General features: G+C 45.4%; 1 protein-coding gene across 1 annotated transcript in view; it reads right to left on the bottom strand.

The window, feature by feature from the left end:
• The window catches only part of TAF1 (TATA-box binding protein associated factor 1), a 493,091-nt gene that overhangs the window by 275,785 nt on the left and 190,885 nt on the right, over positions 1-26,421 (bottom strand). Inside the window, 2 exon segments of the mRNA XM_030210565.1 lie at positions 7,277-7,418; positions 8,429-8,629. Coding sequence (XP_030066425.1) covers positions 7,277-7,418; positions 8,429-8,629 — 343 coding nt within the window.

The raw sequence follows: 26,421 nt of genomic DNA on the forward strand, positions 1-26,421 counted from the left end.
GAAATCCACCTTTTTTACAGATTGACTGGCTGTGCTGCAGCTCTGTCTGTACATTTTAGACTTAGATCCCTCCCACCCACCCCTCTACCCACCCACCCCTAGGGTGATAGTTCTTATATACCCTCCCAAGCAACCTAATCTGCCTGCAGATAACTGCTCTGTCTCTGTGTTCAGGCTCTTCATCTCCTTTCCTCCCACATTTTTCAAACATAGTGGGTGTGACTTGTTCTTACTGGGCAGTGCCTACCTGCCTGCTGCCTACCATTCCAGTTTTAAGCCTCTAATCCAGCTCTGCCGTTCTATCTATCGCTTAACACCTCAGTCACTACATATATACCCGTAACACCTCAGTTACTACTTATGGCCCCTTTACACATTCTCTTCCTTGCCCTGTCCCTTCCTAATCTTTTTCCCCTCCCCCTACCGCTGTCTACCACTGGAACTCACTGCCCACCCATGTCCTCTCCCATCTTGCTCACTACTGCAATACCCTACTCACCCCCGTCCCTCACCACCTCACCATCTCTCCTGTCCCCCTCCTCCTTCCTAGCTCTCAACCTTCAACACTTCCTTCCTGCCATTAACCCATCCCCATTCCTCCTAAGCACATCCCGTCTTCGTCGCCTTCGTCGCCCTACCTCCCCCACCCTCCTCCGCACTCTCTTGCTCCTCCTCCTGCTATCCGCAGGAGACATCAATCCCAATCCAGGTCCCCCACACCTGTCCTCGTCCTATCCATGCAAACGTTTCCGGGATGTCTCCAATCTCATATCTATTCCCCTCCTCCCCCCCTCTTCCCTCCCCTTCTCATGTGCACTGTGGAATGCCCACTCGGTCTGCAACAAACTTCCCTTCACCCACGATCTCTTCATCTCTCATTCCCTTCACCTGCTTGCCCTAACTGAAACCTGGCTCTCCCCTGACGACTCTGCCTCAGTTGTGGCTCTATGCCATGGAGGCTATCTCTTCTCCCATACTCCCCGCCTAGTTGGCCGTGGAGGAGGCGTCGGGTTACTACTCTCGCCCTCCTGTAGCTTCCAACCCCTCCTCCTACCACAGTCTCACTGCTTCTCATCCTTTGAAGTCCACTCCATCCGTCTATTCTACCCGTTGCCACTCAGAGTGGCAGTCATTTACCGCCCCCCTGATAAATCCCTCCCTTCCTTCCTCACCGACTTCGATGCCTGGCTTTCTGTTTTTCTTGAACCCTCATCTCCATCCCTCATTCTCGGAGACTTCAACATACACGTTGATGACCTGTCCAACTCTCACGCTTCTCAGTTCCTCACTCTAACATCCTCCTTCAACCTCCAGCTATGTTCCACCACCCCTACTCACCGTGATGGCCATTGCCTTGACCTCGTCCTCTCCTCTTCTGGCTCACCCTCCAATTTCCACACCTCAGCTCTTCCTGTCTCTGATCATCACCTGATCACCTTCACACTTCTTCACCCTCCCCCTCAGCCCCGCCCAACATTAACCACTACTTCCAGGAATCTCCAGATTATTGACCCTCCCACCTTATCATCTAGTATTTCTAATCTCCTCCCCTCCATCATGTCCTCCGAGTCTGTTGACGAGGCTGTCTCCGCTTACAATGCCACTCTCTCCTCTGCTCTGGACACCCTTGCACCATCCACCTCCCGTCCCACAAGGCGTACTAATCCCCAGCCCTGGCTGACCCCTTGCATCCGTTACCTTCGCTCCTGCGCCCGATCTGCTGAACGCCTCTGGAGGAAATCTCGCACCCATTCAGATTTCCTTCACTACAAATTCATGCTATCCTCCTTCCAGTCCTCACTATTCCTTGCCAAACAGGACTATTACACCCAATTGACTAATTCTCTCAGCTCTAACCCTCGTCGTCTCTTCGCCACCCTTAACTCCCTCCTCAAAGTGCCCTCCGCTCCCACCCCCCCGTCACTCTCTCCTCAATCACTGGCTGACTACTTCCGCGACAAGGTGCAAAAGATCAACCTTGAGTTCACTACCAAGCCACCTCCTCCTCTTCACCCTTCAACCCTCTCCCTCAACCAACCAACCCAGACCTCCTTCTCCTCCTTTCCTGATATCTCCGAGGAGGAAACCGCCCGCCTTCTTTCCTCCTCAAAATGCACCACTTGTTCCTCTGATCCCATCCCCACCAACTTACTTAACACCATCTCTCCTACTATCACCCCCTCCATCTGTCATATCCTCAACCTCTCTCTCTCCACTGCAACTGTCCCCGACACCTTCAAGCATGCTGTAGTCACGCCACTCCTCAAAAAACCATCACTAGACCCTACCTGTCCCTCCAACTACCGCCCCATCTCCCTCCTACCCTTCCTCTCCAAGACACTTGAGCGCGCAGTCCACAGCCGCTGCCTTGATTTTCTCTCCTCTCATGCCATCCTTGATCCGCTTCAATCCGGTTTTCGCCCTCTTCACTCGACAGAAACAGCACTTTCTAAAGTCTGTAATGACCTGTTCCTTGCCAAATCCAGAGGCCACTACTCCATCCTCATCCTCCTGGATCTATCCGCCGCTTTTGACACTGTCAATCATGACTTACTTCTTGCCACACTGTCCTCATTTGGGTTCCAGGGCTCTGTCCTCTCCTGGTTCTCCTCCTATCTCTCCCACCGCACCTTCAAAGTTCACTCTCATGGATCTTCCTCCACCCCCATCCCCTTATCTGTTGGTGTTCCCCAGGGATCGGTCCTTGGACCCCTTCTCTTCTCAATCTACACCTCTTCCCTGGGCTCCCTGATCTCATCTCATGGTTTCCAGTATCATCTCTATGCTGATGACACCCAACTGTATCTCTCCACACCAGACATCACCGCGGAGACCCAGGCAAAGGTATCGGCCTGCTTATCCGACATTGCTGCCTGGATGTCCAACCGCCACCTGAAACTGAACATGTCCAAGACCGAGCTTATCGTCTTTCCACCAAAACCCACTTCTCCTCTTCCTCCACTTTCTATCTCAGTTGATAACACCCTCATCCTCCCCGTCTCATCTGCCCGCAACCTCGGAGTCATCTTTGACTCCTCTCTCTCCTTCTCTGCGCATATCCAGCAGATAGCCAAGACCTGTCGCTTCTTCCTCTTTAACATCAGCAAAATTCGCCCTTTCCTCTCTGAACACACCCACCCGAACTCTCGTCCACGCTCTCATTACCTCTCGCCTGGACTACTGCAACTTACTCCTCACCGGCCTCCCACTTAGCCATCTATCCCCCCTTCAGTCTGTTCAGAACTCTGCTGCACGTCTCATATTCCGCCAGAACCGATATACTCATATCACCCCTCTCCTCAGGTCACTTCACTGGCTTCCGATCAGATACCGCATTCAATTCAAGCTTCTCCTTCTTACCTACAAATGCACTCAGTCTGCTGCCCCTCACTACCTCTCTACCCTCATCTCCCCTTACGTTCCCGCCCGTAACCTCCGTTCACAGGATAAATCCCTCCTCTCAGTACCCTTCTCCACCACCGCCAACTCCAGGCTCCGCTCATTCTGCCTCGCCTCACCCTATGCTTGGAACAACCTTCCTGAACCCTTACGCCAAGCCCCCTCCCTGCCCGTCTTCAAGTCTTTGCTTAAAGCCCACCTCTTCAATGCTGCGTTCGGCACCTAACCCTTACCGTTCAGTGAATCCAGACTGCCCCAATTTGACTGCCCCTATCGGACCGACCGTTCACTTGTCTATTAGATTGTAAGCTCTTTGAGCAGGGACTGTCTCTCTTTGTTAAATTGTACAGCGCTGCGTAACCCTAGTAGCGCTCTAGAAATGTTAAGTAGTAGTAGTAGTAGTAGTAGGATGGAATAGAGACCTCTGGATTTAGCCAGTAATAGGTCATTGGAGACTTTAGTAAGAGCAGTTTCGGTTGAGTGGAGAGGGCGAAAACCAGAATGTAGTGGGACAAGAATAGCATGTGAGGAGAGAAAATCAAGGCAGCGGCGGTGAACAGGACGCTCAAGTAATTTGGAGAGAAAAGGGAAGAGGGAGATGGGTCGGTAATTAGAGGGACAAGTAGGGTCGAGTGAAGGCTTCTTAAGGAGAGGTGTGACCACAGCATGTTTAAAGGCAGTAGGGACAGTTGCAGTGGAAAGTGAGAGGTTGAGAATGTGACAGATAAAAGGAATAAGAGCAGGAGAGATGGCATTAAGAAGGTGGGTGGGAATGGGATCAGAGGAACAGGTGGTACATTTTGAGGAAGAAAGGAGAAGTGTAGTTTCCTCTATAGTAACTTCAGGAAAGGAGGAAAAAGAATGAGGGAAAGGAGAGAGAGGGGAATGGACTAGTGGAGGGAGAGGTGGCGAGGTAGAGAATTCAAGGTTTATCTTTTGAATCTTGTCGTGAAAGAATTCAGCAAGGGTCTGAGGAGATAATGAAGGGGGAGTTGGGGGAGGGGGCACCTTGAGGAGAGAGTTCAATGTGGTGAAGAGAAGTCGAGGGTTAGAGCCAAGAGAGTTGGTCAGTTGGATATAATAATCCTGTTTGGCACATAAAAGAGCAGATTGGAAGGAGGTCAGCATGAACTTAAAGTGTAGGAAATCAGCAAGGGCCCGAGATTTCCACCAGAGGCGTTCGGCGGAGCGGGTACAGGAACGTAGGTAGCGGATATTAGAAGTCAGCCAAGGTTGGGGTTTTGTGCGCCTTATAGGGCGGGTCATCAAAGGTGCAAGAGTGTCTAAGGCAGAGGATAGAGTATTGTTATAAGAAGAAACAGCCTCGTTGACAGACGTGGATGGTGCCACAGTAGAGAGGAGGTTTGAAACATGGGAGGATAGAGATGAAGGGTCAATATCGTGAAGATTCCTAGATAAATTAGATATAATAGGACGGGACTGGGAGGGAGGAGATTTAAGTGTGAAAGTTATAAGATGGTGATCAGAGAGGGGAAGATCAGAGGCAAGGAAACTAGAGGGTGAACAGTTGGAGGAGAAGATGAGATCAAAACAGTGACCATTTTGATGAGTGGGGGAGGTGGAGCATAGTTGGAGATTAAAGGAGGACGTTAAAGCGAGTAACTTGGAAATATAAGAGTTGGAAGGATCATTAGCAGGAATATTAAAGTCACCAAGGATGAGAGAGGGGGAGGAAGGATCATGGAAGAAGGCAAGCCAGGCATCAAAGTCACTGAGAAAGGATGAAAGGGACTTATCAGGGGGACGATAAATGACCGCTATTCGAAGAGGCAGAGGAGAGAAAAGGCGGATAGAGTGGACTTCAAAGGAGGAAAAACAGTGAGATTGAGGTGGAAGAAGGGGTTGAAATCTGGAGGAGGGAGAGAGAAGTAGTCCAACACCGCCCCCGCGACCAGTAGGGCGAGGAGTATGTGAAAAAAGATAACCACCATGGCAGAGGGCTGCGACTGAAGCAGAGTCATCAGGGCAGAGCCAGGTTTCTGTTATGGCGAGCAGATGGAGGTGATGCGAGATAAAGAGGTCCTGGATATAGGCGAGTTTGTTACAGATAGAGCGGGCATTCCATAGGGCGCAAGAGAAGGGCAGAGGAGGGGAGTAGAGGAATAGAGATGAGGTTAGAGAGGTCGCGGTGAGATCTGTAGAGTTGGGATAATAGTTGGTGAGGAGGGCCAGGATTGGGATTGATGTCACCGGCTGAAAGTAAGAGAAGGAGTAAAAGAGAGCGGAGGAGAGTAGGAGAGGTGTGGCCACGCAGGCGTCGAAGGCGAGAGGTATTTAGGTGGAATGGGGAATTCAAAATGGAGGGAAGAAAGAGACGGAGATTAAAAGCCAAGAGGGAGGAAGAGGGTAGGAGAGAAGGTGAGGTGATGAAGTCGATGGATGGGCAGTGAGTTCCTGTAGCGGAGAGAGGTAGGGGGTGAGGGAAAAGATTAGGAAGGGACAGGGCTAGGAAGAGAATGTGAATAGGGGCCATAAATGACTGAGGTACTTTAGCAACTGTCCTGAAAACATGACCTGCCTGCGGCTCTCATGGACTGGAGCTGCCTACCCCTGCAATAGGACATTCAAAGCATAAAGGTTGCTTGCACTGAGCTACACAAGACCGTTGTAAATGAACTGGTCATTTTAGAAAAGGAAAACTGCATCGTCATTTTAAAAAACAACAGTATTCCAAGGTAATTAAAACGCTAAGTCTAGAAAAAAGGTCAATAGTTCTCTTTGAGTATAGAAAAATATGTATATAGTGTGCATATGTAGCATAAAGATAAATAAAAAAAAACAAAAACAAAGCAAAGAATAAAGCCTTTTGGGGTCATATGGTGCAGAGCTAAAGAAAAAGGAACATAAGGGGTATGCAAAGCACTGACCTGGTTTGTCAGGATTATATAGTACCAATCTCACCCAGACTCTAAAAGGGGAAGGGGGAAATGGGACGATATACTGCCTTTCTGTGGGGTTTGCAATTACATTCAAAGCGGTTTACATAGTATATACAGGTACTTAATTGTACCTGGGGCAATGGAGGGTTAAGTGACTTATCCAGAGTCACAAGGAGCTACAGTGAGAAACGAACCCAGTTCCCCAGGATCAAAGTCCACTGAACTAACCAATGAAACAGGCATGGGGGATAAAACAGTAAAATTTGTTAGGATCTAATGGTACAAGTCTCACTTACACAAGGCAGAAGCAATACCTGTACTAAGAACTGGGAACATGTACTATTAAAATCAGCATGATTAAATAGTACCAATCTCACACAATTCCTCACACATGTGGCGGAACACAAATTAAAAAAGCATAAAATAACAACATCTAATGAAACTACATGATATCAAAATTGTATAAAATGAAGTGAAGAAAGCATATATACATACTATGGCAATTAAATTGCTAAATAAAAATGTATAAAAAATCATGATTTTAAATGGCCAGAAGCACCAAAACTCCTTAAAACAGCATTAAACCTATTTCTTACCTTATAAAACAGTCAAAAATGCTCAGTTTTGGAAACTTTTCATTGAGGAAGCTTGTAAGTGTAAAATCACATCAAAAACGGCAATGTGACCCCATGTGGAGTAAAACTTACAAAATCGCTAAAAACATAAAACACACATAAAGGAAGCTTTGGTATTTTAAAAGAGGGCCCTGTTCTCAATAAACTTTATTGAACTGTTCAGTCACTGGTTGGTTTGTTTTCCTGCTCCTTCTTGGATTACAAGGATTCTGGTACCAATTGTCCCTATATCCCACCATTTTTCACCTGTTTAGAGACTGTTCAGATTAGGAAGACTGACCAGACAAGTTTTCAGCATCTACCAAACCTTAATTATATAGTTGCATGCATAAAACTATTTACCTGTTCGTTTAAAGTCTGCACACAGCTTCAGCCTTTTTCTAATGCTGCTCTCTGAATGGGAAGGAAAAGCTTTTTTAATATCTTCCATGCGAATCCTACGAGGACGATCCTTACTCTTCCAAAACAATCGATAAATGAATACCTGGGAAAGATACCAACAAACCCCACTGATTAATCCCGAGCACACCTGAGGCCCCCATTAATTAACCCCAATACCAATACAAAGTCAATTAAATAACCGTAACGCACACATCCAAATGATTAATTTTCAGCACCTGGGAAAGAGTCTCAACCCAAACACCACACTCCAGAAAAATCTACAAATTAATCCCAACACCAGGGACCTGAGTGATCCATCCCCAGCAAAGTGGGGAAGAGACACAATATCTGTGGCATTCTCTTCAAAACTGTGCAGTAATACAGAACTTGAAAGAGGAAGTAACCTCACATTTAGAAGCAGAGAAGCCACAGTTCAAATCCTGCTTCTTCCACTGACACTCCTGATGACCTTGGACAAGTCACTATTTCCCACTGCCTCAGGCATTCACTGAGATTAGATCTTAGAGACAGGGACCTACTTTCTCTTGTTTCAGTCCCAGGGACTCTGACTCATAGTATCTGCTTTCAGTTCCCAAGGATATACACAAACTGCTTAAGTAGAGGGTTCAGCAAAAGATTTGCTGCTGCTGCTGCTATGTGATTCAGAAACAAATTAAGCACATGTCAGTTATTTAAATAAGAATTATAATGAGCTGCAAAGCTCAAATCCCTTATGTAGCTGTAAGAAAATTAATAGTATCAAGATGAAGAGTGATAGAGAAAAGGTTAACATCACAAGATCACTATGTTCCCAACCATTATAACACACAAAAGATCTTTTAGATTCTAATTGTTTACTTGTCTTCAAGACACAACAAATAATCCACACAAACCCCCACAAAAAAAACAAAAAAAAAGACACTGCTGCCCAGAGCTCCTGGAAGTGTACCCAAGATTCAGATACATTCTGTGCTGCTTAGGGTCAGCCATCCTTTGCTCCACCCGATCCCCTCCTTCCACTCTACCTTAGCCTCCTCAAACAGGTCACTTATGATTACAAGGCGCAGCTGTTGGTTGTACTTGCTTCATCATCATGACAGATGTCGAACGTACCTGCAAAAAGTCTCGAATGTGAGTGTTTGCCCGTTTTGAGTTGGGACCAGGAACCTCAAACAGAGGGCACTGCTGGCCTACCACAAAGATATCCACCAAGTCACGGACATAGTATCCTTGCCGCGTGCGGATTATCAGGAAGTCTGTTTCAGGCATTTTGTGCAGATAAATTGGAGATCTGAATAGGTTATTTTCAAAAGCCTGAAAATGAACAAGAAAATGTTGATGTAACCACAGTTTTAGAATCAAATACAATTCAAGAAATTCAACTGATCTGTGTGATCAAAGAACCACACGTTGTCAAATGTTGCAAAAATAAATGTTTAAACTGAATAATCTTCCTAACTCTTGGCAGCAAAGGCCACGAAAAGAGAAACATTTATTTTCCTTGCGACCAGGGGCATAGCTACGTGGGGCCACGGGGGCCTGGGCCCCCATAGATTTGGCCCTGGACCCCCCTGTCGACGACCCCCCCTCCTGCCGCCAACCCGCCATCGCCTACCTTTGCTGGCGGGGGACCCCAACCCCTGCCAGCCGAGGTCCTCTTCTAACTTCGTTCTGTTTCTGAGTCTGACGCCCTGCAAGAACGAAGGAAGAAGAGGACCTAGGCTGGCGCGGGTTGGGTTCCCCCGCCAGCAAAGGTAGGCGATGGCGGGGGAGGATTGGCGGCAGGAGGGGGGGTTGAAAGGGTCGGGGGGGGGTCAAAGTTGGTGGTGGCTGTGGCAGCATGGGGGGGGGGAGCTAAAATGTGCTCCCTCACCTCGGGCTGTGGAACCCCCTCCCGCTGAAGTCTGGCTACGCCCCTGCTTGAGACCACTCTGACTAGTGCAGATATGGGGGTTATACTCCCCAATCAGCAGATAGAGACAGAGAGCACAAAGTTTGCTAATGTCACCCTATAGAAAGGTGACCATGCAGTCATCAGTACTCCAAATATTGATAGTCATCAGTATCAACCCCACCCCCAAACTGATCCTCCCATCTTGCCCCACCAACCAAGAGTTTCCCTCTCCTTGATCAAAAGAATCAAGGTGAGGGCAAAACAGCTAATTTCCCCCAACAAATATAACTAACTTCCTTTTCAAACCCACAAATAACTCAGAGACAGAGCTTCTACAGGAGGGTTCTTGACTGGTTGGATTGGACTCAATGAAAAGAAATAATCAGGTAAGTAGTCTCTCCTTATTCCTGTCCATACGCATGGGAAGTACCCAAACTTTCTCTATACCAGGTAGGACAAGCCAAGGCCCAAAGTTCATGCCCTGTTTGGCCTATATATGCAGGAAGTAGAGCTTAGAAAAGAAATGCAAGTTCAAACAAGTGACCACATAGTGCATCCCAGAGAGGTGTGCACCAAAACACATTTAAAATTATGAGCCCAAAAAATCAAAATTATGCAAAATTATGCAAAACATAGAAAAGAAGGTAAATAAAAAGAGCACACAACCTATCCAGTCTGCCCATCCATACAAGCTCTATTATCCATTCCTCTCCCTTACAGATCCTCTGCTTGTCCCACATTTTCTCAAATTCAGATACAGTTCTTGTTTCCACCATCTCCACTAGGAGGCCTTTTCTCAAATCCACTACCCTTTCAGTAAAAACATATTTCCTTAGAGTAGTATAATAACATTAAACTAAACAAAAGGGGGCAGGAAGGATGAACTACAATATTAAACAGGATAGCAAGGAGAGGAAGCACATAAGATTAAAGGATGTGTCGCCAATTATTACAAATGGAGTTCCAAGATGGCCACTGACTGAGACAGACGTGTTTTAGAGCTCCTCCAGATTTTACTGTTACTCTCTAATTACCTTGTAATGCCGAAGAGAAGGGGCAGAGCTGCTGCTACTGCAGCCCAGCAGCAAAGACCTTTGATATCTTCTGGCTTGATTGAATCTTATCTGCAATGAGCTCAGGTTTCGACAGCAGCGTCGGTGAGCGGTTCGCTGGAAGAGCCCAGGATAGGAGACCAGGAGCTGAACCTTGAACTGGAAGTTTCTTTGACTGTACATTTGTCCTTTTGATTGTAAGCTCCTTTGAGCAGGGTCTGTCCTTCTATGTTAAATTGTACAGCGCTGCATAACCCTAGTAGCGCTTTAGAAATGTCAAGTAGTAGTAGTAGTAGCCCCGAGGCAAGGGCCCCTCCTCCCCAGCCTGTGAGAAGTAGTTCTCCGGTGGCGGTGTCCTTAGCCCTGAATACCGAAGTGGGAAGCAGTGTTAGCCTTAACGGAGAACGTGGGAGATTTGTCAGCTTCTTCCCTGTTATCTCACACTGTTGGAAAAACACAGGAGGAGTTGCGAGGGACATTGAAAGGTGAGAAACATGTTTCACAGGAAGAGAGTGAGAGCATTGCATTTGCTAAACTTTTTCAGAAACCAGATGAAGTGACATTGGACAATCTATGGCAGTTGATTTCCGCCATTTTCTGTTCCAGTGAGATTGGAGACGGAGATATTTTACAGGCTTGGGATTGCGTACATTGTGAAAGATTCCCCTGAAGCAGCTACTATATCTAGCAAAACAGGGCTTCCCTGTCGGGACCTTTCGAATGTCAAAAGAACATATTGAATACGGCTGGACTTTCTAAGCATTCATATATAGAGATAAGTACTCTTGCCAAGCTTGAATTTATATGAAAACAGTGTCTCTTATGCATCTGTTTGTTGGGACTAGAAATTTATGAGTAATTAAGTGGAGTTTTTTTTGAGACCCATGACTGATAAGGCCTCCTCATTATACAAAAGGCTTGTCCTTTAAGAACGAGGATCAGCTGAGTGATCTGAGGTCTTTTTTTCTCCACTTTTTTGTTCCTTTTTTGTAGTTTTATTAGCAGTGTCCCTCAAACACGTTGCATAACTGGTAGGAGAGTGACAGTATTATTGAAGTTTTTGTGCCCCCAGATGAGGAAAATAAGAAATGAAGTTGTGATATTAGATGGAGTGGAGGAGTGGCCTAGTGGTTAGGGTGGTGGACTTTGGTCCTGGGGAACTGAGGAACTGAGTTCTATTCCCACTTCAGGCACAGGCAGCTCCTTGTGACTCTGGGCAAGTCACTTAACCCTCCATTGCCCCATGTACAGTGGTGGAAATAAGTATTTGATCCCTTGCTGATTTTGTAAGTTTGCCCACTGACAAAGACATGAGCAGCCCATAATTGAAGGGTAGGTTATTGGTAACAGTGAGAGATAGCACATCACAAATTAAATCCGGAAAATCACATTGTGGAAAGTATATGAATTTATTTGCATTCTGCAGAGGGAAATAAGTATTTAATCCCTCTGGCAAACAAGACCTAATACTTGGTGGCAAAACCCTTGTTGGCAAGCACAGCGGTCAGACGTCTTCTGTAGTTGATGATGAGGTTTGCACACATGTCAGGAGGAATTTTGGTCCACTCCTCTTTGCAGATCATCTCTAAATCATTAAGAGTTCTGGGCTGTCGCTTGGCAACTCGCAGCTTCAGCTCCCTCCATAAGTTTTCAATGGGATTAAGGTCTGGTGACTAGCTAGGCCACTCCATGACCCTAATGTGCTTCTTCCTGAGCCACTCCTTTGTTGCCTTGGCTGTATGTTTTGGGTCATTGTCGTGCTGGAAGACCCAGCCACGACCCATTTTTAAGGCCCTGGCGGAGGGAAGGAGGTTGTCACTCAGAATTGTACGGTACATGGCCCCATCCATTCTCCCATTGATGCGGTGAAGTAGTCCTGTGCCCTTAGCAGAGAAACACCCCCAAAACATAACATTTCCACCTCCATGCTTGACAGTGGGGACGGTGTTCTTTGGGTCATAGGCAGCATTTCTCTTCCTCCAAACACGGCGAGTTGAGTTCATGCCAAAGAGCTCAATTTTTGTCTCATCTGACCACAGCACCTTCTCCCAATCACTCTCGGCATCATCCAGGTGTTCACTGGCAAACTTCAGACGGGCCGTCACATGTGCCTTCCGGAGCAGGGGGACCTTGCGGGCACTGCAGGATTGCAATCCGTTATGTCGTAATGTGTTACCAATGGTTATCGTGGTGACAGTGGTCCCAGCTGCCTTGAGATCATTGACAAGTTCCCCCCTTGTAGTTGTAGGCTGATTTCTAACCTTCCTCATGATCAAGGATACCCCACGAGGTGAGATTTTGCGTGGAGCCCCAGATCTTTGTCGATTGACAGTCATTTTCTACTTCTTCCATTTTCTTACTATGGCACCAACAGTTGTCTCCTTCTCGCCCAGCGTCTTACTGATGGTTTTGTAGCCCATTCCAGCCTTGTGCAGGTGTATGATCTTGTCCCTGACATCCTTAGACAGCTCCTTGCTCTTGGCCATTTTGTAGAGGTTAGAGTCTGACTGATTCACTGAGTCTGTGGACAGGTGTCTTTCATACAGGTGACCATTGCCGACAGCTGTCTGTCATGCAGGTAACGAGTTGATTTGGAGCATCTACCTGGTCTGTAGGGGCCAGATCTCTTACTGGTTGGTGGGGGATCAAATACTTATTTCCCTCTGCAGAATGCAAATAAATTCATATACTTTCCACAATGTGATTTTCCGGATTTAATTTGTGATGTGCTATCTCTCACTGTTACCAATAACCTACCCTTCAATTATGGGCTGCTCATGTCTTTGTCAGTGGGCAAACTTACAAAATCAGCAAGGGATCAAATACTTATTTCCACCACTGTAAGCCGCATTGAGCCTGCCATGAGTGGGAAAGCGCGGGGTACAAATGTAACAAAAAAAAAAAAAAAAGGTAACAGAAATTGAGAATGAGGTGAAAATAGTTAAAGCAGATTTGGCTAAACAGGAAAAGGATGTTTTAGAGTTGAAATCACAGCAAACAACAATGCTTAAAGACTTGGTTAATTTAAGGAGAAAATCAGAAATGCTGGAAAATACTTCAAAATCTAATAACCTGCATTTTATAAATTTTACGCGACAACCACTTATCTCCCCTCGGGAGATGCTAAAAAATTACCTCAGAGAAATTCTAGAGAGAGAAGATAAAGATATGCCACCCTTTTCACAGGTTTTTTATATAGCTGTGAAGGGTTTGGATCCTTTACAAAGGAATAATATTCAGAATGCACAACCATTGGATGTTTCTGCCCTTCTTGAAATGTCGGATTCAGAACAGATAACACCAACTACTATGTTGGCCACAGTAGTGTTACCTTTGGACAAGATCTGGATTTTAAAGATGTTTTTTCAGAATAAAGAGGTTTGCAAACTCATGTTTTTCCAGATCTAGCGAGGGAAACGCAAAGGCAACGACAAAAGTTTTTACAGATGAGACAGGAGACACTTCAACTTGGCGCAACTTTTTACCTTAAATATCCTTGTAAATGTTTAATCTCCTATCAAGCCGTGAAATATGTTTATTTTGATCCTGACCAACTGTCATCTTTTTTTCCGTATCTCAAAATTTGATTTATAAAGTTTATTACCTGTTTTCTCCTATTTAGGAACCTTGGACTCCTGCTGTGGACTTTAAATGAAGCTATAATACTTAATTTGTGTTATGAATAATATCTTTAGATTTAATTGTAATAGTGGATTTTTCTTTACAAGTTTATACTTGTTTACTATGTATATAAACGATAAATAAAATATTAAAAAAAAAAAAAAAAGGATGTGTCGCCAAGATCTTGCAACAGCTGCTTGCAGTATAAGGTACTAAACGGGCTAGCAAAAGACATCCCTAAAAGAGAACATTTTAAGGTCAACTTCAAATCGGTCACACGTTTAGATGTTCGGGCAGCATGTTCCGGAGTTCAGGGCCTTGAACGGAAAAGATAACATGCTGAGTATACTCAGACTATTTCTCTGAAAGTAGGAACAACTAAGTGATTTTACTGAGATGACTTAAGTGTCCTTAGTGGGAAGTAAGGTGTCAGGGGTCACGAGAGATCACCTAATTTTTTTTTGTTACATTTGTACCCCGCGCTTTCCCACTCATGGCAGGCTCAATGCGGCTTACATATTGTATACAGGTACTTATTTGTACCTGGGGCAATGGAGGGTTAAGTGACTTGCCCAGAGTCACAAGGAGCTGCCTGTGCCTGAAGTGGGAATCGAACTCAGTTCCTCAGATCCCCAGGACCAAAGTCCACCACCCTAACCACTAGGCCACTCCTCCACTCCGATTCACCAGCGGTACAGATTTTAAAGAACAGTAACAATATTTTCTAGGTTATGCTATGAGAAAGGGGTAGCCAAAGTGCAGCCTTAAAGTGTGGAGTTACATGACTGAATTTTTTTTGCTTTCTTAATGATCTTGATGGCAGTGTTTTAGACTAGCTATAGACGATGAACATCTTTTACTATTGAGCAATATATTCAGATGGTCCACATCAAACACTTTAAAGTCAAATTTACACAGTGCTTTTTTGTAGAAAAAAAGGGGCCGGTACTCATTGTGGGCGGGATCACCACATATGACTCCACCCCTTTTATAACCACACCCACATTAGCCACACTCCTTATACCAGCCATGGCGCATATAAACAGACATCCTTGAAAATAAGAGCACAGGGGGAGGGACCCGGCCACCCGGGTGTGACACCCCACAGGGAATAAGAAGCCCCGTAGGACTTACACCTTGTAATAGAGATCCAAGTGTGGGTTCTCTAACATTTACAACCTAACCTAGAAACCCCAAACGGGCCTACCAGACTGAGTACACTGCACAGGCTGCACACATCTACCCTCTGCTGAGACTGAGAAAATACTGGTTAGTAGAAGGTCTGCACAGGCTACTTGTATAAGAAGTTTTAGTGTTCTCAGTCTCCCTCTGCTGCTAGGAGTGCATAACCCAAGCGACTTGAATGGTCTGGAGGATTGCTGAGCAAATAATGTGATTTTTTTTCATTATAAATAATTTCTGTAAGCTGTTACAGCTCCAGTATACCCAGTGCAAAATAAGACAGCAGATGTAAATTCTCAAACTGGACATATTCCAAACACTAAAATGAAAATAAAATTATTTTTTCTACCTTTGTTGTCTGGTGACTTTGTTTTTCTATCCATATTCTACAGACATATCTTCCTTATTTCTTACATAGTAATATGTTAATTTAGAACAAACCTCTTACTCTACATAAGTACATAATTAATGCCACACTAGGAAAAGACCAAGGGTCCATCGAGCCCAGCATCCTGTCCACGACAGCGGCCAATCCAGGCCAAGGGCACCTGGCAAGCTTCCCAAACGTACAAACATTCTATACGTTATTCCTTGAATTGTGGATTTTTCCCAAGTCCATTTAGTAGCGGTTTATGGACTTGTCCTTTAGGAAACCGTCTAACCCCTTTTTAAACTCTGCCAAGCTAACCGCCTTCACCACGTTCTCCAGCAACGAATTCCAGAGTTTAATTACGCGTTGGGTGAAGAAAACTTTTCTCCGATTTGTTTTAAATTTACTACACTGTAGTTTCATCGCATGCCCCCTAGACCTAGTATTTTTGGAAAGCGTGAACAGAGGCTTCACATCCACCTGTTCCACTCCACTCTGTTCATAATTATACCTTTTGCAATATAATGTAAGCCACATTGAGCCTGCAAATAGGTGGGAAAATGTGGGGTACAATGCATATTGGTCCGAGTCTCTGATTCTGCTGCTCTCTATCTGTTCTCTTAACTCCGTTTCCAGGGCATCCTTTCCATTTATTTCTTTACTTTCCTCCTTTTTTCTTCAATTCTTGCCCTACATCCATAAGTAAAAGCTGTGTCCTCCTCCGTGGAATTGACTGGAGGAGGTATAACTTGGATCCAGCTTTTGCCTATTTTCTCCATCCATGTGCAGTTTTTCTCCTCTCTTCTCTTTCCCTCATCATGTGCATCTTCTTCTTTTTTCTTTCCTTCCCTCCACCCATGTCCAGCACTTCTCCTCTCTCCTCCCCTCCATCCATGTCCAACATTTCTCCTCTCTCTTCCCTCCCCCGTATCCATATAAAGCAATAATTCTCTCTCCCCTCTCCTCCATCCAAGACCAGCAATTCTCCTCTCTCCCCGCCAACTCCTCCATCCATCCATGTACAGCGAATCTCTCTTCGCTGACCTACTCTCACATCCATGTCCAGCATGTCTCCTCTCTCCCCTGCCCTCCCCTCTCATCCATGTCCAGCGAATCTCTCTTCGCTGATCTACCCTCACATCCATGTCCAGCATGTCTCCTCTCTCATCCATGTGCAGCGATTCTCCTCTACCCCATCCTCCCCTGCCATCCATGTCCAGCGATTCTCCTCTCTCCCCTGCCCTCCCACCCATGTCCAGCAATTCTCTTCCCTGCCCTCCCATCCATGTCCAGCGATTCTCCTCTCTCCCCTGCCCTCCCCTCCCATCCATGTCCAGCAATTCTCTCTTCCCTGCCCTCCTCTCCCCTCCCCTCCATGTCCAGCATGTCTCCTCTCCCCCCTGCCCTCCCCTCCATGTCCAGCATTTCTCTCTCTCCTGCCCTCCCCTCCATGTCCAGCGATTCTCCTCTCTCCCCTGCCCTCCCCTCCATGTTCGGCAATTGTCTCTCCCCTCCCCTGCCCTCCATGTTCAGCATGTCGCCTCCCTCCCCTGCCCTCCACTCTCCAAGTCACAGCAAACCGGAAGTGAAGGCAGCGCAGCAGTGCTCACTGAGGCAGGCACGCAGGTTCGTATTCGTCTCCTCTCGTGTTGCTTCCCTCTCAGCGCTTCCTGCCTTAGAGGGCGGGACGCACTGAGAGGGAAGCAACGCGAGAGGAGACAAACACGAACCTGCCTGCGTGCCTGCCTCAGTGAGTACTGCTGCTCTGCCTTCACTAACTTCTGGTTTGCTGCAACTTGGAGAGGGGCGGGCAGGGGAGGGAGGCGACATGCTGGACATGGAGGGGAGGAGAGAGACAATTGCTGGACATGGAGGGGAGGGCAGGGGAGAGAGGAGAATCGCACGACTTTGGGTAATCGAAAGCAGGAATGGAATGGAGCGGGACCTCAGGAAAAAGGTGCCGGTACACTGTACCGGCACAAAAAAAGCACTGAATTTACATCAAGAGCCTGATTTTTATAACAGGACATCTCCATGAGAAGACCAGAAAGGTACTTTAAGCCTGTTTATAAAAGGAACCTAGACACTTATGTGTCTTTATTGTTTATTTGTTTTTATTGGTGATTAAAGCATGTGCAAATGTCTTCAAACTTACATTAGTATACAATAGAAGGAATGGATCCTCAAAAGCTTAGCGGAGATTGGGTGGCAGAGCCGGTGGTGGGAGGCAGGGCTAGTGCTGAGCAGACTTCTACGGTCTGTGCCCTGAAAATGGCAGATACAAATCAAGATCAGGTATACACATAAAGTAGCACATATGAGTTTATCTTATTGGGCAGACTGGAAGGACCGTACAGGTCTTTCTCTGCCATCATTTACTATGTTACTATGTATGTTACTATGTAAAACAGAGGCATATCCAACAGTTTTGTACTTTTTGAAACTGAGTGCAGTGTATTATACATTGTTTTCCTTATATGCTTGTTTTCACTGTGCTTTATAAGCCACATTGAAACTGAAGTTGCTCGGGATAATGTGGGGTATAAATGTCATGAATAAAAATAAAATATAAGGAATTACAATAGTCCAGTTAACTAATCACCAAAAAAGATATAGTGGAATTAGAAAAGGTGCAGAGAAGATAGGGGGGGGGTGTTAGTTGGGGTATCAAGGGAGTGTCCTTGCAGTAGATGTTTGTAACAGTTAGAATTTGGATATATTTCGATTTATCATCAATAGAATTTCTAATAAAAAAAAAGTGCCGAGAAGGGCGACGAAATTGATAAAGGGGATGGGACGACTTCCCTATGAGGAAAGGCTAAAGCGGCTAGGACTCTTCAGCTTGGAGAAAAGGCGGCTGAAGGGAGATATGATAGAGGTCTATAAAATAATGAGTGGAGTTGAACGGGTAGATGTGAAGCTTCTGTTCACGCTTTCCAAAAATACTAGGACTAGGGGGCATGCGATGAAGTTACAAAGTAGTAAATTTAAAATGAATCTGAGAAAACGTTTCTGTCATGTTTTCAAAGCTGGAACTGAGTTTGTGAGCCCTTGGACCACTGCCAAGGAGCGGCAGGCAAAACACCCCACACCGGAGACTAGGCAGAACAGGACTGCAACCCCAGACTGGGGTTGCAGCAGAGGCAAACAAGCTGGAACAGGCAGAGCAGAAACCCTAGTCTTCACCTGCGCTTAGCCGCTTTTCCCCAGGAGTTGAGCCCCTGGGTGCAGGCGGCCGGCAGGGCTTTGCAGGACAGGGCAGGGGCAGGATACCAACAGGCAACACACAACAGAGTAGGACTAAAAGCTGCCAGCGCAGCCACTAAACAAGAAACACAAACAGATAAGAAATAGGACTGAAAGCTGCCAGGCAGCCACAAAACAAGACACACAGAGAACCAAGAACTAGACACAGAAATACAAACAAGAATCAAGACTAGGACAGTACAAACATAGTAACATACTACTACTACTACTATTTAGCATTTCTATAGCGCTACAAGGCATAGTAGATGACGGCAGAAAAAGACCTGCACGGTCCATCCAGTCTGCCCAACAAGATAACTCATATGTGCTACTTTTTGTGTATACCCTACTTTGATTTGTACCTGTGCTCTTCAGGGCACAGACCGTATAAGTCTGCCCAGCACTATCCCCGCCTCCCAACCACCAGCCCCACCTCCCAACCACTGGCTCTGGCACAGACCATATAAGTCTGCCCAGCTCTATCCTCGCCTCCCAACCACCGGCTCTGACACAGACCGTACAAGTCTGCCCAGCACTATCCCCGCCTCCCAACCACCAGTCCCACTTCCCACCACCGGCTCTGCCACAGACCGTATAAGTCTTCCCAGCACTATCCCCGCCTCCCTACCACCAGCCTCTTTGTAGGCTCAATGTGGCTTACAATTCATCATGGATACTGGAAATAAGAAGAGAATATACATTTGGTTTTACAGAGGGTTTGGGGTTACATGGTGGTGAAATACATGATAGTGTTAAAGCAAAAGACATTATGAGACATTTCTGGATATATTAAAGATTATACAGTTACATGTGTTGATCTTTGTGATATATCTTGTCAAAGAGATAGGTCTTCAATAGTTTACGGAAATTGGTCAATTCATAGACCGTTTTCAGGTTACGTGGCAACGCATTCCAGAGCTGCGTACTCATATAGGAAAAGGTAGATGCACGCATTAATTTGTATTTTAGACCTTTACAATTGGGGGGATGAAGATTAAGGAATGTGCGAGAAGATTTTTTTGCGTTCCTGGGTGGTAGTTCTATTAGGTCTGACATGTAGGCTGGGGCGTCACCATGGATGATTTTATGGACTAGGGTACAAACTTTGAATGTGATGCGTTCTTTAAGTGGGAGCCAGTGTAGTTTTTCACGTAGGGGTTTCGCGCTTTCATATTTTGATTTGCCGAATATTAGTCTGGCTGCCGTGTTCTGGGCTGTCTGGAGTTTTTTTTAAGTATTTGCTCTTTGCAGCCAGCGTAGAGTGAGTTACAACAGTCCAGATGACTGAGTACCAATGATTGTACCAGATTACGGAAGACAGTCCTTGGAAAAAATGGTCTAATTCTTTTTAATTTCCACATTGAATGAAACATCTTTTTAGTTATGTTTTTCGCATGATTCTCAAGTGTTAGGTGTCGATCGTGACTCCAAGCTAAACTACACAAAGATTGAAGTAGATTCAAGCAGGGAACTAGAACAAGAAACTAAACTAGGCAGAAGTGCCACAAGCACCAACATACCAGGGCCTTAGGCAATGCAAGGCAAAGCAGAAAGGTTTCAAACTGGCTAATAAGCCCAGCAGCAGCTGAGGTTCAGCTGCAGCAATCACCAGGCAACTACGGATTCTTTGTAGGTTCAACCAAAGCAAGCAAGTCTGGCAGCCCAGAAGATCCGGACCGGACTGAAATCTGGAACGGGTGACAAAAACCAGACAGTCCATTGCAGCCACCAGGTCTGGCCAGCAGGTGGCGAGAGGAAGGAGAGCACGAAACATGGGCACAACCGTGACAGTTTCTTCACTCAACGTGTAATTCAACTCTGGAATTCGTTGCCAAAAAATGTGGTAAAGGTGGTTAGCTTAGCAGAGTTAAAAAAAGATTTGGACAGCTTCCTAAAGGAAAAGTCCATAGACCATTATTAAATTGGACTTGGGGAAAATATTTCTGGGATAAGCAGTATAAAGTGTTTTATACTTTTTTGGGGATCTTGCCAGGTATTTATGGCCTGGATTGGCCACTGTTGGAAACAGGATGCTGGGCTTGATGGACCTTTGGTCTGTCCCAGTATGGCAATACTTATGTACTTATGTAATGAATTAGAAATGTTTAGGGCTGTGGGGTGAAGTAGGGATTGTAAGGAGCGGAGTAGTTGTAGCTTATAAAAGGATCATTATACCACCAGAGACACTAGTGGTCAAAAAGTAAGATTGCTATCTATGATCACCCCAAGAATTCTTGTGGTAGTAACTAATGGGATTAGGGTGTTGCAGAGGAGAATAGGTGTGACTAAAGATAAAAAGAAGAGTTTTGGATTCAGTATGAGCACTCTCCTGAAACCAGTCACTAATTTGTGCCAGTTTGATGTTAATGGTGTGGATCTCAGATAAATTGGAAAAACCTAGGAACAAAGGATCTGGATATCATCGGATAGAGTTAATAGGGGAGTAAAAAAGATGTTAAACAGCATCAGGGCTAGTACTGACCCCTGGGGGACCCCCAAGACAGGTGAAAACAGACGAGAGGAATAATTTTGGAATTGAACTGTATAATTACATTCTCTTAAATAGGATAGGAACCAGTGAAGAGCAGTGTTTGTCAGTCCAATCTGGTTTAATCGGTGGAGCAAGATGGGATGATCAACTAGACTGAACACTGCTAGGAGGTCCTTACACAAGATGAGAACAGATTTCATTTGATTGAGATGATAGTACATATAAGTGGCAATACCCAGTAGGGTTATTTTTGGTGCTATGAGTTTGCCAAAAGCCTGCTTGATTTGGATGATGTACATGTGTCTGAGTGACAATGTGTATAAGCTGGGAATGGACAATAGAGTAATAAGGTACTAATTTAAATAAATTTGCAAATGAGGTCAATTTTTTGGACACCACAGTCTCAATCAGTGATGGCTGTATACAAACATCTATATACAAGAAACCCACAGAAAGATGCAGCTACCTCCACAACTCCAGCTTCCATCCTTCACATACAAAAGATCCATTATTTACAGCCAAGCCACAAGATACCACAGTATCTGCTCGGACCCAGGGGATAGAGACAGACACCTTGAAACCCTGACTGCAAACAGAAAGGCTACAACCCCCAAAACAATCTCCAAGAATATTGCCTCCTCCCTCAAAACACCCAGGGAAAATCTGCTACAGTACAAAGAAAAAAAAAGTCATAGATAGAACCCCCTTGTAGTGACATACAACCCAAAACTGGAGAAACTGAGGAAAATCATAAGAGACTTACAGCCTCTACTCCAGGAAGATGAATTACTGAAAGAGATATTCCCATCCCCACCAGTGCTTGCCTTCCGACAGCCACCCAACTTAAAACACAAGCTAATCAGAAGCAAACTCCCAACACATGCTTCCAATGTGGTATATATCATTCAGTGTAAAAAATGTAACGAAGGATGCTACATTGGAGAAACAGGCCAGATGCTTAAGACAAGATTCAATCTGCACAGACATCACATGAAGATAGCCGGTGCCAGTCAGGATCCCACGCCGGTGGGCCAGCATTTTACAAGACCAGGACACTGCACCAGTGATTTCATAGTTAGAATCCTGAAAGGTAACTTTAAAACAATACAGGAACATAAGACCTTTGAAGTCAGAATGATTGAATATTTTGACACCCAACAGACAGGACTTAACAAGGATCTGTGTTTTCTAGCCCATTATAAACCATAAAATTGTATTTCTCTGTTTATCACCCTCCTCTCACCTACCCACACCCATCCTGTTAGAATATCAATGAAATGCTTTAATGTCCCCATGCATACCTCCTGCCCACCCCCACCTTCCCACCCTGTCAGACTGTCAAAGTAATGCTTGGATGTTTCACTTATATATACTATCTGCTACCACATTTGCTTATTTCCGATCTGACAAAGAAGGGCAACCTTCGAAAGCTAATCAAGAAATGTATTAAGTTATGTCCAATAAAAAAAGTATCATCTTATTTTCTTTTCCATGTTTTATTTTGTTTGATTTCTATTGATAATCAAATGAGGTCAGAAACATGTTGAGCATTATCTTAGCTAGGGTAGGATGGCTGTGTGATCACTTGGAGGCATAATTTCAAAGCACTTAGCCTTCCAAAGTTCCATAGGTTTCTATGGAACTTTGGAAGGCTAAGTGCTTTGAAAATATGCCTATTGTGGGTTGTGTGATGTCTTTGATTTTCAGTCAAATAACAGCAGCTTTCCAATTGTTGGGAACACGTCCTATTAAAAGACTAAAAGTGATCATGGAATGAATGTAAGGGATCAACGTCCTCAGAGATCATGTAACAAGACAGGTAGGGATTGGATCATGAAGAGCTGCCTGTCTTCATGCACTTGACGGTTTTACTAAGCTCTGAACAGGATGGAAGGTTAACGATAAGGAGCTGAATGATAAAAATGCACTGCTTGAAGAAGGTGATGGAACAGGTGATGTTGAAGGCATTGTTAGGGACTTTCTCAAGGTCACTATCTTGTGCTCAAAGTGATTAGCTAATACTAGGGCTTTAGGAGATGACCCAGAAGAACCATGGGACGAGTGAAGGGTGGTAAGAAATTTAAGCAATTCATAGAGAACTGCAGTGTTGGGTGCTTTTGTTATTTTGGTGGAGTAGTAGAATCTTTTTGGCAGCAAGAAGAGTAGTTTTATAGGAAAGATCAGTGTTCTTATAGATGCTAAGGGAGGTGGGAGTAGGTTGGTGACACCACCTTCGTTCTGCCTGCCAAAGCTGTCTTAAGTTGGCGTAGTTCAGGTTAAAAAAAAAAGACAGCAACTAAAGGTAGATCATTATCAACATAAGAATACAGAGACCATAAAAGAAGACAAAGCTCCACTACAATAGGACACTTACTTGCTAAACTGCAACACACTGCTGACAGGTCAGGTAACTATGATTCGGATGATGCCGCTATAATACCAGCTGCATTTCAGCAGTTTTAATAGATGAGCAACTATCCTCTGAGATCTTTTCCTTGTGTAAATAATCTTATGTGATAATGTTCAGATGAGGTTTACTGTTTAGCTATGTCTACCTTTAGTTGCTGGCTTTTTCAAGCTTTTGTGGTTTTGACCCTAGTTTTACTTTGTGTAAGTGTTGTGGTTTAGAGGTATACCAAGGATCAACAGGCCTGATAGAAAGGGTTAAGGCACAAGCAGTAGGAGGGAAGACAATATCAAAGGCATTTTTAAGACATGTATTCCATTTTTGATTTGATTATCTAGGGAGAGATCAGTAAAAGAATTTGTCAAGATCAGAGTGCTTACAGGTGAGATCTGGGTGTAATTTTGCTAAGCAGGGGCGTAGCCACGGGCAGGCCCAGGTGGGCCTGGGCCCACCCAATTTGCGGTCAGGCCCGCCCAGCAGCAGTGTTCCTGCACAGCGATTCCGGTCGCAGGCTCGACTCGCAGCGATTCCCACACTCTGCCTGCCGCTCAACAATTCCCTTGCAGCTACTAAGTGCTAACCCAGAAGCCTCTCCTCTGCCGCATCTTGACTGGGCAGAAACCGGAAGTTGTGGCAGAGGAGAGGCTTCTGGGTTAGCGCTTAGTAGCTGCAAGGAGATTGTTGAGCGGCAGCCAGCAGGCAGCGTGTGGGAATCGCTGCGAGCCAAGCCTGCGACCGGAATCGCTGTTGGGCGGGCCTGCAAGGAGGGTGAGGGAAGACGGGGTGAAAGTTGCTGCACGGGGGAAGGGATGATGGGGAAAAGATATTGCACGGCGGAGGGAAGACGGGGGACAATAGCTGCACAGGGCGGAGGGAAGATGGAAAGAAAGATGCTGCACAGGGGAGGGAAGATGGAAAGAAAGATGCTGCACGGGGGGGAGGGAAGATGGAAAGATGAGGCATGGTGGGTGGGGGAGATGCTGCATGGGGAAGAAGGGAGAGATGCAGCAAAGGGGTGGAGAGGTGTGGAAGGGAGAAGTCTTGGCTGCATATGAGGTGGAGGGAAGGGAAACATGCTGCATAGAGAGGGGATAGGTGATGAGGGAGAGAAATGTTAAACATAGTGGTGGAGAGGAGGGAGAAATGGTGTGCATAGGGGTGGAAGGAAGGGAGAAATGTTAGACATGATGGTAGAGGGGAGGAAGGGAGAGATGCTATATGGAAAGAGGAGAGAGATGTTGGACCCAGAACACAAAGGAGAGGGAGAGGGAGAGAGAGATGGTGGGCAGTGGGAATGAGAGGGGGAGGTAGACATGGGGGTGGATGAGAGGGAGGGAGAGGTACACAGTAGATGGTGAGGGGGGAAAATGCTGGGCCATGGGGGAGAGGACAGGAATGAAGAGAGAAGGGGCAGGAAAATATAAGGCTACCAGGGTGGGGTGGGGTGGGGATCAGATGCTGGTTAGAAGGGTGGAGGGAGGAAGACGATGGGAATGGTGGAACACGAGGGGGAGGAGGGGGTGGCAAGGAAATGAATGAGAGATAGTGATTACATAAAAATATGATAATGGGGAGTAGATTAAAGATAAAAGAGAAAGTAAAGATGGGGAGGAGTAAGATGGGGAATGGGAGAGCTAGTGGGTGAAAGAAGAAGATGGAAATTTGATAGGTAGTTGAAAACTAAAAAGGAGACGAAGAAGGGTGAGAGAGAGGCAGAAAAGAGCTAAAAAGTAATGATCAATATGTCAGAGGTAGGAATAGTGAGGGAACAGACAGGAGACAGGACAAATGGACTGCAGCCACTTGAAGAAGAATTAGCAGACATAAGTACATAAGTAATGCCATACTAGGAAAGACCAAAGGTCAATCGAGCCCAGCATCCTCTTTCCAACAGTGGCCAATCCAGGTCACAAATACCCGGCAAGATTCCAAAAATGAACAAAACATGTTATACTGCTTATCCCAGAAATAGTGGATTTTCCCCAAGTCCATTTAATAACAGTCTATGGACTTTCCTTTAGGAAGCCGTCCAAACCTTTTTTAAACTCTGCTAAGCTAAGCGCCTTTACCACATTCTCTGGCAACGAATTCCAGAGTTTAATTAAATTAAATTTGCTGAAGACACAAAGTTATTCAAAGTCATTAACTCGCGAGAGGATTATGAAAAATTACAGAAGGACCTGGGTGGCTAAATGCGTAACCCTAGTAGCGCTTTAGAAATGTCAAGTAGTAGTAGTAGTAGTAGTAAATGGCAGATGACGTTTAATGTGAACAAGTGCAAGGTGATGCATGTGGGAAAAAAGAACCCAAATTATAGCTACGTCATGCAAGGTTCCACGTTAGGAGTTACAGACCAAGAAAGGGATCTGGGTGTCATCGTTGATAATACACTGAAACCTTCTGCTCAGTGTGCTGCTGCGGCTAGGAAGGCGAATAGAATGTTGGGTATTATTAGGAAAGGTATGGAAAACAGATGTGAGGATGTTATAATGCCGTTGTATCGCTCCATGGTGCGACCGCACCTTGAGTATTGTGTTCAATTCTGGTCGCCGCATCTCAAGAAAGATATAGTAGAATTGGAAAAGGTGCAGCGAAGGGCAAGTAAAATGATAGCGGGTATGGGACGACTTCCCTATGAAGAAAGACTAAGGAGGCTAGGGCTTTTCAGCTTGGAGAAGAGACGGCTGAGGGGAGACATGACAGAGGTATATAAAATATTGAGTGGAGTGGAACAGGTGGATGTGAAGCGTCTGTTCACGCTTTCCAAAAATACTAGGACTAGGGGGCATGCGATGAAACAACAGTGCAGTAAATTTAAAACAAATAGTAGAAAATGTTTCTTC

This window comes from Microcaecilia unicolor, chromosome 7 (genome assembly GCF_901765095.1).
Source record: "Microcaecilia unicolor chromosome 7, aMicUni1.1, whole genome shotgun sequence".
In the NCBI taxonomy this organism is placed as follows: domain Eukaryota; kingdom Metazoa; phylum Chordata; class Amphibia; order Gymnophiona; family Siphonopidae; genus Microcaecilia; species Microcaecilia unicolor.